The sequence below is a fragment of the Malus domestica genome, chromosome 05 (assembly GCF_042453785.1).
Source record: "Malus domestica chromosome 05, GDT2T_hap1".
Lineage (NCBI taxonomy): Eukaryota > Viridiplantae > Streptophyta > Magnoliopsida > Rosales > Rosaceae > Malus > Malus domestica.
The window spans coordinates 40768192-40783740 of NC_091665.1; the positions used below are offsets into that span (position 1 = coordinate 40768192).

At 37.4% G+C, this 15549-nt stretch overlaps 1 protein-coding gene across 1 annotated transcript; it reads left to right on the top strand.

Annotated features, from left to right (window-relative positions):
- The first annotated feature begins 3751 nt into the window (after positions 1 to 3751).
- LOC103434979 (beta-xylosidase/alpha-L-arabinofuranosidase 1-like) lies at positions 3752 to 7168 on the top strand. Its single transcript, XM_008373363.4, has 7 exons — positions 3752 to 4220; positions 4424 to 4729; positions 4833 to 5002; positions 5089 to 5189; positions 5311 to 5652; positions 5746 to 6153; positions 6306 to 7168. The coding sequence occupies exons 1-7, from the start codon at positions 3762 to 3764 to the stop codon at positions 6914 to 6916; spliced, it is 2397 nt and encodes a 798-aa protein (XP_008371585.2). The 5' UTR covers positions 3752 to 3761; the 3' UTR covers positions 6917 to 7168.
- The last annotated feature ends 8381 nt before the right edge of the window (positions 7169 to 15549 follow it).

The following is a 15549-nucleotide window of genomic DNA, read 5'->3' on the forward strand; positions in this document are numbered from 1 at the left end:
TCATATCATCTCTTCTTCATTTACTTCTCCTTATCCTGGCAGCTGAATGAGAGACAAGGAGAAGGAAAACAATCAACCGGAAGCCGAAGTCGAACCTCCGATCCTGGGTTGCTTGCTTGGAAGTTTGACTGCATACCTTGTCTGTCACCTCTTTCGGCAGATCTCCTAGCTCGGCGACTTGGGGGACTCCTACTATAGGGTTTGTATCGCATTTGACCAAGCCCGAAACTACAAGTAAGCTTCAAGTGAAATTGATACATTACCTTGTGCATCTTCATCGGTTAAAGATACCACCCATGGATGGAGGAAAAGTACTTCCAGAGAAGATGCCACATCTACATATGAGACAGATAAGGCACGTGAAAATGATACCACACTTCGGTACTTAGAAGTTTCGTGATTACTCAATGGCTTGGATCTTGCAAGTCCCCAACCGATGAGCTTCCCTCACTTGGGAACTTAGGGGAGCACTGTTTGTACCATACTTGACCAATCCCGAAACTACTGAGCACCGGTCAACGTTATACCGTCAATGACCCAGAAGAGCTTCCCTTCAACCAAGAGGCCAATCACAATGCGACACGTGTCGACATCAGAAGCCAATCACAGCGCGACACGTGTCAACATCAGAAGCCAATCACAACACGACATGTGTCAATGTTAGAACAAAACTAGAAACTCTCTTCTATAAATAGGGATCATTCTCCCACAATAATCTCTAATGTCATTTTGTACTAAACTATTCACTAGAACTCACAAAATGAGAGCTTGAACCTATGTATTTGTGTAAACCCTTCACAATTAATGAGAACTCCTCTACTCCGTGGACGTAGCCAATCTGGGTGAACCACGTACATCTTGTGTTTGCTTCCCTGTCCCTATTCATTTACGTACTTATCTTCACTAGTGATCGAAGCAACCAAGCGAATGTCGCAAACCTGACACTTTCTGTTGTATCAAAGTCCTCGCTGATTTTGTGCATCAACAGATAGATATATAGATATATAGATAGATATCTATATATCTTTATTTATATATATATCTATATATCTATATATATCTATATATCTATAGATAGATATCTATATATCTTTATATATATATATATCTATATATCTATATATATCTATATATATCTATATATATCTATATATCTATATATCTCTCTCTCTCTCTCTCTATATATATATATATATATAGATATATGGGGACGGATCTGTGGCAACATGTTTATATATATATAGGGATAGGATCAATGGACAAACATTTTTACAAATATTTTTACACTTCTTTTAAACCTTTAGATTACAAAACATCCAAAGGTCCATATTCATTCATTAAATGACATGGATGCTTAAGTGGATTTTAACTAATATTAAATATAAAAATAAAATTCAAAAATCATAAAATATGGAAGGTAATTAAAATTAAAATTAAAAAGGAGAGAGGAAAATAAATTATACTTTAGAAAAGGAAAAAAAAAAGATTTTTTTAATGGATTCCTTTAAACTTGCAGATGACTTTTAACATGAAAGATGGTTAATCCATCCAAACCCATCATCTGCAGTATTGCCTTCGGTGTTGCTTCTACAATTGTAGACTGAAAGTAGTTCTTTTATCAGATTTTTTTAATAGATTTGGTGTTTTACCCGAGAGTATAGGTCAAGTTGAAGGGGAATCACCATAAGTAATGGAAACAAATTCATTAATTAACTCATGGCTAGAGTGGTATCGAATTTGTTTCCGTTTGTTCCGGACTCGGGTGAGGTTTTGGAAAGTTTCGAACTTGGTTGGATTTTGTTTTCGAAGTTAGATATTGTGTTAGTCTTAGTTGATTAGGAGTTGTGATTTAAGTGCTAATGGCAGCAAGTAAAGGAGCGAGTCTCAAGATATCGATGCTTTGATTTATATTTTTATATCTAATCTTGTTCTATTTCGATGTTGCTTCGAAAGGCTTATCTTTGAGTTTTCTTTTTTATTGCAGGTATTCATGAAATAAGTGCATTGCGCTTGGATGCATGTATTAATCTCCCTACATAAGTGAACAATAATAAAGAATATAGAATTGTGTTTTGCTTACCTAATGGTGATTTTTCTGTAGATATTAGGGAGACTTTTGGCAACAATCTCATCCAAGCTTTGCAGACGCCATTGACAAATTAAGAAGAGATTTCATTGTTTATAATGGTTGAGATGATAGGTTGACAATATGGCAATTAATTTTATTTTTATTTTCCGAAAAATACATATTAAATATAAATAAAACTTTACAATTATAATTTTCTTTCTCTCTCATCTATCTTAATAGACTTTCAACGAATTGGCATAGTCTAATAACCATCTTTGAATTCTCGCTGTCATCTAATCCTATTTTTGGGGAAAGTATTTTAATCAAATCTCCCTCTCTCATTTATTTCTAATAATTGGTGAAGAACAAGAACAAAAACCCTAATTACGTTTCTCCTTCTTCCTATGCAAACCTAATAAGCTTTTCTTTTTCATCATCACTCAATTCATTTCTAATCTATTCTTGTTCAAATGGCAGAGAGCGTGGCACATTTTGCATCAAACTCTTCCTCTATCCCTTAGTATGTGAGATATTATCCTTCTTTCTACCCCAATATCTCATAGAAAATTCTTATTTTGCATTCTGATTAAAAAAATCAAAATTCTCTCTCATAAAGCTTGACGGAAATCGAATTTGTGAAGTCTCAATAACGTTAATAAAACACAACTAATTTCAAAACATTTTTGGCATAAACTTTAACAAAATACACCCAATTTTCCAAACTATGAAAACTGTAACAAAATAGCACAATTAAGTGACTAATTTATCCTACAAAATTTAAACATCATCACTCTCCAAATATTCTTGGTCATCACTCTCCCACATATTAGGAATAAATGAGAGAGTGAGATTTGATTAAAATACTTTCCCCAAAAATAGGATTAGATGACAGTGAGAATTCAAAGATGGTTATTTTGGTGAAAGTCTATTAAGATAGACGAGAGAGAAAGAAAATTATAATTGTAAAGTTTTATTTATATTTAATATGTATTTTTTGGAACATAGAAATAAAACTAAGTGCCACATTGTCAACCTATCATCTCAACCATTGAAAATGGACTAATATAATGGCTAGATACTTGTGTAAAAAATTGTGTAAAAAACATGGTGCCGCGAATAAGATAGATAAGAGAGAAAGAAAATTATAATTGTAAAGTTTTATTTATATTTAATATGTATTTTTCGGAAAATAGAGCGATATTGTCAACCTATCATCTCAACCATTGAAAGTGGACTAATCTAAATAAGATAGATAAGAGAGAAAGAAAATTATAATTGTAAAGTTTTATTTATATTTAATATATATTTTTCGGAAAATAGAAATAAAACTAATTGCGATATTGTCAACCTATCATCTCAACCATTGAAAGTGGACTAATCTAATGGCTAGATGCTTGTGTCAAAAATTGTGTAAAAAACATAGTGCCACGGATAAGATAGATGAGAGAGAAAGAAAATTATAATCGTAAAGTTTTATTTATATTTAATATGTATTTTTTGGAAAATAGAAATAAAACTAATTGCCATATTGTCAACCTATCATCTCAACCATTAAAAGTGGACTAATCTAATGGCTAGATACTTGTGTAAAAAATTGTGTAAAAAACATCGTGCCATGGATCCGCCTCCTATATATATATATATATATATGTAGGTTGGTTCCCTCAATCGTTCATACTCTTAGCTAGTAACCATGGCTACCAATATTGTTGTTTTTCTTGTTACTTTCTCCATTGCTTGCTTTGCCATTTCTTCCAATGCCGGAAGAGTCCTAGACTCGAACAATGTTGCAAGCAACAATGGTGGTAGCAACTTCACTCATGTATGTGATCCTTCAAGGTATTCTGACCTTGGTTTGGACATGTCAGCCTTTGCCTTTTGCGACTCTAAACTTTCGTATGGCGATAGGGCCAAGGACTTGGTAGATAGGATGACACTGGCGGAGAAAGTGAAGCAGCTTGGAAATAATGCAAAGGGGGTTCCAAGGTTGGGGTTGCCAAAGTATGAGTGGTGGTCTGAGGCACTCCACGGTGTGTCAAATGTTGGTCCCGGGACTTGTTTCGATGATCTTATTCCGGGTGCAACAAGCTTCCCCACTGTTATTCTTACCACCGCAGCGTTCAACCGGTCTTTGTGGAAGCAAATTGGTCAGGTATACATTGTATCACTACATTTTTGTCAATGTTTTTGGTTGGAAAAGATGACAACAGTAGACAAAGCTGTGGAAATTACTTTTTATTAATAAAAAAAATGCTCAAAGCTATACTTTTCGTTTGCTTGAATTGTATAAATATATTAATTTATATAATTTGATCTTGTACTAAATGAATTTTTTTTTCTTTACGACTATTTTAGGTTGTTTCAACAGAAGCAAGAGCCATGTACAATCTAGGAAGAGCCGGGTTGACATATTGGAGTCCCAACGTTAATGTAGTGAGGGATCCGAGGTGGGGAAGAGCCACGGAAACACCCGGTGAAGACCCTTATGTTGTTGGCGTTTATGCCTCTAACTACGTCAGAGGCTTGCAGGATGTTGAGGGCACAGAGAATGCTACAGATTTGAACTCTAGACCTCTCAAAGTTTCCTCATGCTGCAAACATTATGCCGCCTACGATGTAGATAACTGGCTCGGTGTTGATCGTTACCATTTTGATGCCAGGGTAAGTCTATAATGTTAGATAATAAACCACGTATAATCAACTAATTAAAGTGATACAAAATGTGTTTCCTAGCATATTCTTATTTCCATTTTGTTATGAAAAGGTGACGGAGCAAGATATGGCGGAAACTTTCCTAAAACCATTCGAGATGTGTATTAAGGATGGTGATGTAAGCAGTGTAATGTGCTCTTATAACCGTGTTAATGGCATACCTACTTGTGCTGATCCGAAACTCTTGACAGATACCATTAGAGGAGAGTGGGATCTTCACGGGTACGTATGCTAATCACCTTTAAAAAATTTCTCCCAAAGTTTTCATGGATACGAATAATTTTTTATTTTATTCGTTTGTCTTGCAGATATATAGTCGCGGATTGTGACTCTCTTGAAGTTATGGTGAACCACCACAAATGGCTCAACGACACCAATGAGGATGCTGCTGCACAAGCTTTGAAAGCAGGCCAGTACTCCTTGCAAAATTTACTTATTGAACCGTTTTTGTTTGGGAAATACTTATGTTCTTGCTTTTTCGTACTTAATTACTAGGTTTGATTAATTAAGTTCCATGTTAATTACTTTAGGGTTGGATTTGGACTGTGGAGACTACTACCCAAACTTCACTCAAAGTTCGGTGAGGCAAGGGAAGGTGAAGGAGGTAGAAATCGACCGATCACTCAAGAACCTTTATGTGGTGCTTATGAGGCTAGGTTTCTTCGATGGGAATCCCACTTTTAATTCTCTTGGCAAGAAGGATGTGTGCTCCAAACAACATATTGAATTAGCAACAGAAGCAGCAAGGGAAGGAATCGTTTTATTGAAAAATGTCAATGAAACCTTGCCGTTGAAATCGAAGAAAATAAAAAAACTAGCCATCGTCGGGCCTCATGCCAATGCTACTGCAGCAATGATTGGAAACTATGCAGGTATTGAATCTAAAAATGCTCTTTGAATTAAGTTCGACATGTCAAACATAATATACTCATCAATTAAACATACAATTCCGATTTTGTGTTCAGGTATTCCTTGCCAATTCACTTCACCTCTCGATGCATTTTCATCCTATGGAGAAGTTAAGTATGAAATGGGATGTGATGGAGTTGCATGTGCAAATGATAGATTCCCTGCCATGAGAGCCGCAAAGCACGCAGATGCAACCATAATTTTTGCTGGGTTGGACTTATCAGTTGAGGCAGAGAGATTGGATAGGGTAGATCTGCTTCTTCCTGGCTACCAAACCCAGTTTATCAATCAAGTTGCTCAAGTCTCCAAGGGTCCAGTGACTCTTGTAATCATGTCAGCTGGTGGTGTTGATATCAGTTTTGCCAAACAAAATGATAACATCAATGCAATATTGTGGGCTGGGTACCCGGGGGAGGAAGGCGGTCGTGCCATTGCAGATGTTGCTTTCGGACATTACAATCCTGGTAAGTACACATAAAGCTAAAAGAATCACATTTTTAGTCCACATTAGTTGATGATAATGTTGCATCATTTAGCATAGTTTTTTTCCTAAATGTATTTCTTAGCTTTTAACTGGATCACCAAACATCTAATGTATATGTTTACTATGTTACAGGAGGAAGATTGCCTCTTACATGGTATGAAGCTGGTTACGTGGATATGCTACCCATGACATCCATGCAATTGAGACCAATTGATAGCCTAGGCTACCCCGGTCGTACATACAAATTCTACAATGGCTCCACAGTTTACCCATTTGGATACGGCCTTAGCTACACCCAGTTCAACTACACTCTGCGATATGCAAAGAGATCTCTGGATATAAACTTAAGAAAGTCCCAACACTGCCGCGACATAGAGTATAAGGATCATGAATACAAGCCACCTTGCCCTGCAGTCCTTATTGACGACTTGCAATGCAACCATGAATTTGGGTTCGGGGTTGAAGTTAAAAATGTGGGTAAGAGGGATGGAAGTGAAGTCATCATCGTTTACTCAAAACCACCAAATGGCATCGCCGCTACGCATGCCAAGCAAGTGATTGGGTTTAAAAGGGTTTTTGTGAAAGCCGGAAAAAGCGAAACTGTTAACTTTGTGTTCAATGCCTGCAAGAGCTTGGGACTTGTCAACTACAATGCTTACAATCTTCTAACATCAGGCAGACACACAATTTCGATTGGCGATGATGTCATCTCCTTCCCTATTCAAGTCAACATTAAAGAGTGAATTTTTATTGTAAATGAACTCCCAATGGGGTATTAGGCTTATTGTGAGTAAATAATTATTTAGTAGAATAATTAGAAGGCTAGCTGCTGATGCACCTCCTTTCCCTTTTCAGATCAGATCAGCTTGTAAACGGTAGCCAGTTGATTTCTAATTTTCATCCACTTCATGTCTAAACAATCTCTCCAAACCCACCTTAGCAGAGCCAAAGAATTTGGTAATTTATATGGTCTTATCCAACTGCTAGTTGTTTTACTCCTGTTTCCTGGCATCGAACGTTTCATAGTTTTTTTCAAATTTCCCAGCTATTTCCTCGGCATTCAAAGATTTTCTTATGAAAATTACATGATAAAATTTTGGGCGAGATTCAGTGAAGATTCATATTATCCACAACACCACTAACTGATGTTAACAGAACTCACCTTATAAGATCTCTTGCGATTACGAAAAACAGAAATATACCATTCAGATAAGATGTCAGTAATTTATGGATAATGTGTTACAACATACAATTAACTAATTTCTTGAGTTTTAAATGATAAACATATGATTTCAGTTAATTAAGTTCCATGCATTCTAATTAATCAGTACAGGATTGGGTTTGGACTGTGGAGCTTACTACCAGAATTTCACCGAAACGGCTGTGGAGCAAGGAAAGGTGAATGTGGTCGACATAGATAGGGCACTGAATTACCTTATGTTTTGCTTATGAGGGTAGGCTACTTTGATGGAAACCCTACTTTCAAATCTCTTGACAAGAAGGGTATATATGCACCAGAGAACATATTGAGTTAGCCAGAGAAGCAGCAAAGAGAAGAAACAATGCCAATGAAACTTTGCGTAGAACTCTGCTAAGTTCAAAACCCTGGCCGTCGTCGGGCCTCATGCCAATGCTACTACCAAGGTCATGATTGGAAAATATGCTGGTATTGAAAATACAAAAAATGTTTCCAAACTCTTACGTGTTTTATAGAACAAATGTGTTACATGTAACATTATTAGTTACTACATTGTGTACGTGTTCCTTGCAGTACACTTCACCTCGTGATGCTTTCAAATCCTATGGAAAAGTGAGGTATGAAGTGGGATGTGATGTTGCATGTCTAAATGAGAGCTTGATATATATTCCCTGCCATGCCAGCCGCCAAGGCAGTTCATGCTGTTGGATTATGTGGCCAAGTGGCCATATACTTTAGAATAAACAAACCAAAAGTTGACAACATGTTTCCTTGTTTTGGGGAAAAGAAAAGGGAATTTGTCTAAAGTTTTCTTGGTCTATGTGGGAAGTCACGGATGAGTTTTTGAAGTAGAAGTAATTGTTACTTTTGATAAAGAGTAGTAATAAAGCCATAAGAGAGGAAAAAACGTAGCAGAAAAAATAGAGCAAAAACAGAGGTGCTGCAGCCCCATTTTGAAGAGAAGAAAAAAAGGTGATTTTCTTTCTTTGTTGGTACTCACTCAATCAAAGTTGTATTTGTGTATTAGCTTTGAGCTTTGTATAGAGAGGAAATTATTCACTATATTTCCCTCTCTATTTGTTTCTTTGGTGAGTGAGAGTTATTGGATGTATTGCGGTTTTGGGTTGTGAGATTGCCAACACTTTGTAAACTCTCATTTGGTTGATAGTGGATTATTGGGTGAGCTCCTACTGCTCCGAGGACGTACTCCAGTTACACTGACTGTTGAGGAACCTCGTTAAAATCTTGGTGTCTTTAATATTTTGTTCTTGCATTTCATTTGATAAATTTCTTGTGGGTTAGCTTGAGTTGGTTCCAACGGGTTTGGTGCTATCCTAGCACAACAATTGGTATCAGAGCACTGGTTGCTCTTGGGTACTGTCTAGTTGCCAAAGATATCAGATGGGCAAGATGAAAATCCTTTTGGAAGCAGCTCCGGGTTTGCAAGAACGACGGTGCAAAATACAAAGTTCGAAGTGGAAAAGTTTGATGGCACAAACAACTTCGGGATGTGGCAATGTGAGGTCAAAGATGTGTTGGCTCAACAAGATCTACTTGCCGCGTTGGGAGAGAAACCGGAAACTATGTCGAAGCCGGAATGGGAAAAATTAAATTTGTGGGCTTGCTCTTCAATTCGGTTATGCCTTGCAAAAACTCAGAAGTATTTTGTGATGCGGGAGACATTAGCAAGTGTGTTGTGGCAAAAATTGGAAGACAAGTATATGACGAAGAGTGCAGAGAACCGGCTACACTTGAAGAAAAAGCTCTACCGCTTCCAATACAAAGAAGGTACAAAAATGATTAGACACCTTGATGCTTTTAATAAGTTGATTGCCGACTTGTTAAATTTAGATGAGGATATTAAGGATGAAGATAAGGCCTTAATATTGTTGAATTCCTTGCCGGACTCTTATGAGCATTTTGTTACCACTATTATGCATGGTAAAGAAACTGTGAAATTTGAAGATGTGTCAAATGCCTTGATGAATTATGAAATGAGGCATAGAGATAAAAATCATGATAGTACCTCTGAAGCTTTATTTGTTAGAGGTAGATCATCGGAGAGGAGATCATCTTCTAGCAGGAAAAAATCACAGTCTCGACCTAGAGGAAACTCTAAAGGTAGACAAACTTTGGAAATGGATGAATGTGCCTTTTGTCATAATAAGGGCCATTGGAAGAAAGATTGTCCTAGGTTGAAGACCAAAGGCAAAGAAAGTTCTGAAGCTAATGTTGCTGAGGTTGAAACAAATTTTTCTGATTTTGCTTTAACCACTTCCTCATCATTTGATTGTGCTACTAAGTGGGTGATGGATACGGGTTGTACTCATCATATGACTCCTCACAAGGATTGGTTTTCAAGCTTGAAAGAGTTTGATGGTGGTGTTGTGTTCATGGGAGATGACAATCCTTGCACAACAAAAGGGATTGGTACAGTTCGTTTGAAGTTACATGATGGCATGATTAAAGAGTTGACAGGTGTTCGGTATGTACCGAATTTGAAGAAAAATCTTATTTCTTTGGGTACTTTGGAATCCAAGGGTTTCAGGTTTCATTCAGATGGACAGACATTGAAAGTTACTTATGATGCACTTGTTGTGATGAAAGCTCCTAGATGTGGCCATTTGTATTTATTGCAGGGAAGCACTGTGACAGGTGAAGCATCTGTAGTCTTTGAAAATATGGGCACATCTGATTCAGATACTACTAGATTGTGGCATATGAGATTAGGCCATGCCGGTGAGAAAGCTCTACAAGGGCTTGTGAAACAAGGTCTTCTAAAAGGTGCCATGACTTGTAAGCTTGATTTCTGTGAGCATTGTGTCTTGGGGAAGCAAACTAGAGTGAAGTTTGGTACTGCTGTACATCAGACGAAGGGCATTCTTGATTATGTGCATTCGGATGTTTGGGGTCCTACAAAGACTCCCTCTTTGAGTGGTAGATATTGGTTCGTGACCTTTGTTGATGATTATTCAAGAAGGTCTTGGGTCTACACTATGAAGCACAAGAGTGAGGTGTTAAGCATTTTCTTGGGTTGGAAGAAAATGGTTGAGAACCAGACTGGGAGAAAGATTAAGATTTTGAGATCGGATAATGGTGGTGAATACACATCCGATCCTTTCTTTAAAGTTTGCAAAGAGGAAGGAATTGTGAGACATTTCAGTGTTCGGGGAACTCTACAACAAAATGAAGTTGCAGAAAGATTGAATCGAACCTTGCTTGAGAAGGTTAGATGTATGTTGTCTCAGTCGGGTTTAAGCAAGTCATTTTGGGCAGAAACAGTTAATTATGCATGTCACATCATCAACCGGTTACCCTCAGCTGCTATTCAGGGTAAGACACCAATGAAGGTATGGACTGGAAAATCTTCTTCTGATTATGACTATATCCGTATTTTTGGTCACCTGCTTATTTTCATGTGACTGAAAATAAACTTGATCCTAGAGCCAAAAAGGCTATCTTTCTTGGTTTTAGCAGTGGTGTCAAAGGTTACAGGTTGTGGTGCCCAGAGATGAAAAAACTTGTAATCAGCAGAGATGTGACATTTGATGAAGAAAGTATGTTCAAAGATTCTGAGAAAAATGTGAAAGATGTCCAACAGGTGGAGCTTGAGAAAGTTGCCTCTGGTACTTCAAATCCTATTTCCGCTGATGTCGAAGCCACTACAAGTGAAGAAGTTGGAGACCATGAGGATGTTGAAGAAGTTGAACTTGAAGATTCTATTCAAGTTGAAGAGCAAGTTTCACCTCAAGAGTCTATTGCCAAGAACAGAGGAAAGAGACAAATTACCAAGCCAGCTCGGTATAGTGATTATGTTGCTTTTGCTCTTCCTATTATCACTGAAGAGATTCCATCCAATTTTGAGGAAGCTATTGAGAGTGAGGAGAAGAATAGGTGGTGCAATGCCATGGGTGATGAGATGAATTCTCTCTTGAAGAACAAGACTTGGGAGTTAGCTAAATTGCCTAAGGGCAAGAAAGCTATTGGGTGCAAATGGGTGTATGCCAAGAAGGAAGATGCTGATGAGAAAAGCAATGTGAGATTTAAAGCAAGATTAGTTGCTAAAGGGTATGCACAAAAGGAGGGCATTGACTACAATGAAATCTTTTCTCCGGTTGTGAAGTACTCCTCAATTCGTATTATGTTAGCTCTTGTTGCACAATATGATCTTGAGCTTGTGCAACTCGATGTGAAGACGGCTTTCCTACATGGTGATTTGAATGAAGAGATTTATATGTGTCAACCGGATGGGTATACAGTGAAAGGGAAGGAGAATTTGTTTTGCAAATTGAAGAAATCACTTTATGGCTTGAAGCAATCTCCAAGGCAATGGTATTTGAGGTTTGATAAATTTATGAGAGGCCAAAATTATTCTAGAAGTCAATATGATCATTGTGTGTACTTCAAGAAGTTGCAAGATGGGTCTTTCATTTATTTGTTGATATATGTTGATGATATGTTGATTGCCTCAAAAAATGTTGAAGAGATTGAAAAATTGAAGAAGCAAATGAAGAATGAGTTTGAGATGAAGGATCTTGGTGAAGCGAAGAAGATCCTTGGCATGGAGATCACTAGAGATAGAGAGAAGGGTTTGGTCAGTTTGAATCAAAGACAATACCTTGAGAAGTTGATTCGGAAGTTTGGAGTTCATGATTCAACCAAACCGGTTAGTACCCCTTTGGCTCCTCATTTTAAATTGAGTTCTCTACAATGTCTTAAAAATGATAAAGAGAAGCTGCAAATGAAAAATATACCATATGCAAATTTGGTTGGTAGTTTGATGTATGCAATGGTATGCTCTAGACCGGATATTGCTCATGCAGTTGGCATGGTGAGTCGATATATGCATAATCCAGGTAAAGAACATTGGCAAGCAGCTAAGTGGATATTGAGGTATCTCCATGGTACTCGAGATGTTGGTTTATGCTTTGAGAGAGATGACTCTGGTATTGGTCATTTTGCAGTTGGTTATGTTGATTCAAATTATGCAGGTGATCTGGATGGAAGGAAGTCTACTACAGGCTATGTGTTTACTATGGCTAAAGGGCCAGTTTGTTGGAGGTCCATTTTGTAGTCGTCTGTTGCCTTGTCTACTACAGAGGCTGAATATATGGCAGTTGCTGAAGCTATAAAGGAGGCCATTTGGATACATGGGCTTATTAGAGATTTGGGGGTTGATCAGAAGCAGGTGGAGGTACATTGTGATAGTCAGAGTGCCATTTATTTGGCTAAGTATCAGGTTCATCATGCGAGGACCAAGCACATAGATGTGCGTTATCACTTTGTTCGTGAAATTGTTGGTGAAGGGGAAATCATTCTCCAGAAGATTCCAACTAAAGACAACCCCGCTGATATGTTGACTAAGGTTGTTGGTGTAGCCAAGTTTGTTCATTGCTTGAACTTGGCTCACATTTTGCCTATATAAAGAAGGCGTTGAGCAGTAGGAGTTTTGGAGCATTTGGCTCGGCATGAGTTGTTCTCTTGCTAGTGTTTGGGAGTGATGTTGTGTGCTAATTGTGTTGGTTGGCTTATCATGGCGTTTTCGGAACTTGGCCAAGGTGGAGATTGTTGGATTATGTGGCCATATACTTTAGAATAAACAAACCAAAAGTGGACAACATGTTTCCTTGTTTTGGGGAAAAGAAAAGGGAATTTGTCTAAAGTTTTCTTGGTCTATGTGGGAAGTCACGGATGAGTTTTTGAAGTAGAAGTAATTGCTACTTTTGATAAAGAGTAGTAATGAAGCCATAAGAGAGGAAAAAACGTAGCAGAAAAAATAGAGCAAAAACAGAGGTGCTGCAGCCCCATTTTGAAGAGAAGAAAAAAATGTGATTTTCTTTCTTTGTTGGTACTCACTCAATCAAAGTTGTATTTGTGTATTAGCTTTGAGCTTTGTATAGAGAGGAAATTATTCACTATATTTCCCTCTCTATTTGTTTCTTTGGTGAGTGAGAGTTATTGGATGTATTGCGGTTTTGGGTTGTGAGATTGCCAACACTTTGTAAACTCCCATTTGGTTGATAGTGGATTATTGGGTGAGCTCCTACTGCTCCGAGGACGTACTCCAGTTACACTGACTGTTGAGGAACCTCGTTAAAATCTTGGTGTCTTTAATATTTTGTTCTTGCATTTCATTTGATAAATTTCTTGTGGGTTAGCTTGAGTTGGTTCCAACGGGTTTGGTGCTATCCTAGCACAACACATGCAACCATAGTTATGGTGGGATTGGACTCATCGGTTGAAGCGGAGGGCTTGGACAAAGTTGACCTCCTTCTTCCTGGTTACCAAACTCAATTATCAACCAAGTTGTTCGCCAAACAAAATGATAATCATAAGTACAAGAACTGTTAATAGAACTGCATTTTTAGACCACATGATGTGACAATTAATATGTTAGCCAATACTTAATTATAATAAAGATGATAGATGTAATAAGTGCATATCAATTGCTTCGTCAAGTGATCACCTAACATCCCAACAATATATGTCGACTATGTTACAGGAGGAAGATTACCTCTTACATGGTATGAAGCTGGTTACGTCAAAATGCTACCTATGACATCCATGCCATTGAGGCCAATCGATACCCTAGGCTATCCTGGTCGTACATACAAACTCTTAAATGGCTCTACCGTTTATCCATTTGGCTATGGCCTTAGCTACACTCAATTCAACTACACCCTAATAGCTGCAGTTGAATCGATGAATATTTTGTTGAACAAGACGCAACACTGCCACAAATTTTAGTACGGCGATGAAACATACAAGCCATCCTGCCCAGCAGTCCTTTTAGATGACTTGTAACACGATCCTTCGGTCAAGGTTGAAGTGAAACATGTAGGCAAAAGGGATCGGAGTGAGGTTCTTTTTGTTTACTCAAAGCCCCCAGACGGAATTGTAGGCACTCATGCTAAGCAGGTGATTGGGTTTGAGAGGGTTTGCGAAAGCTGGACAAAGAATGGAGGTTAATGGGTGAAATATAATTTTTATTTTATTTTTGTAATATTACTTTGATTTGCAGATATGTCATTGCAGCAATACTAGATATATTTTTAATTTAAACAACATCCTATATATTTTCATACTGCATGTCGTGTGGGTAACCTCAAACAGATATGTCAAACATTTTTTTTTCTAATTTGTTGTAGTGTTTCCATTTTTTGGTGCAGAGCTCCATACGATTGGCTAGCGTGAATCTTGGTATCTTCATATGCATGCAATGTTCAGGGATCCATAGGTGTCTTGGGGTACTTATACCAAATGTATAATTTTCGGTTATGCAAAAACTTCAATTCGTTTTATTATTTGTATGGTACTCAATTCCATATTTTATGCTTTACGCTAATGAGTTTCGGTTCTATTTTTATCTGCATTATTCTGGTGATTTGGATGCTTTTGTAGGTGAGATTTGCCACTTTGGATACATGGCTCCTAGATAGGGATGGGCAAAATACTCATGGATTTGGGTAACCGCGGTTACCCGTCCATATAAAGTTTACGGTTATGGTTATGGATAACTGTTTAAACGAACAAACAGTTATTGGTATAACCGTTTATAAGTGAAATTTAAATGGACGGTTATGGGTATTACCCGTGGTTATAATGGGTATCTATCGGTTATAGGTATTACTTGCGGTTATAACTGGTGTCCATTTACCCATTTAACTCAATATATGTAAAATAAAAAATAAAAATAAAAATAAAAAAACTCAGCAGACCCAACAAGTTTTGGCCCTGCTCTAATTCTATCAGTTTAACCGTGGTTATAAATTGAATCCAAACTGACTTTGGATTGGTGCTCCCCTACGTGCCTCCAAACCAGCCCCATTGCCCGTTTCGATTTTCAAGAACGAATCACTGCATCCATTACCCTTTATCTCCATCAAGATTTCATTTTTCTTCTACCCTTCACGCCATTTTTCCATGCATCGTTGTTTTTTCGACTTTTGGTTCCTAAATGGGATACTAATTCAATTTATACATTTCTTTTGTAGGTCTCTTTTGATGGCAACGAGTCGATGAGACTTTATGATTGAACGTGCTAAAGTATTAGTGTTCGAAAGTGTTTAGTTTCGGAATACTTTGAAGCTTTGAATCATCTAGTATTCAAGATAATGACTACTTTTTGTTTTTAGAAGCATTACTTTGTAATCATATGGATTATAATTAAAGTTGGGT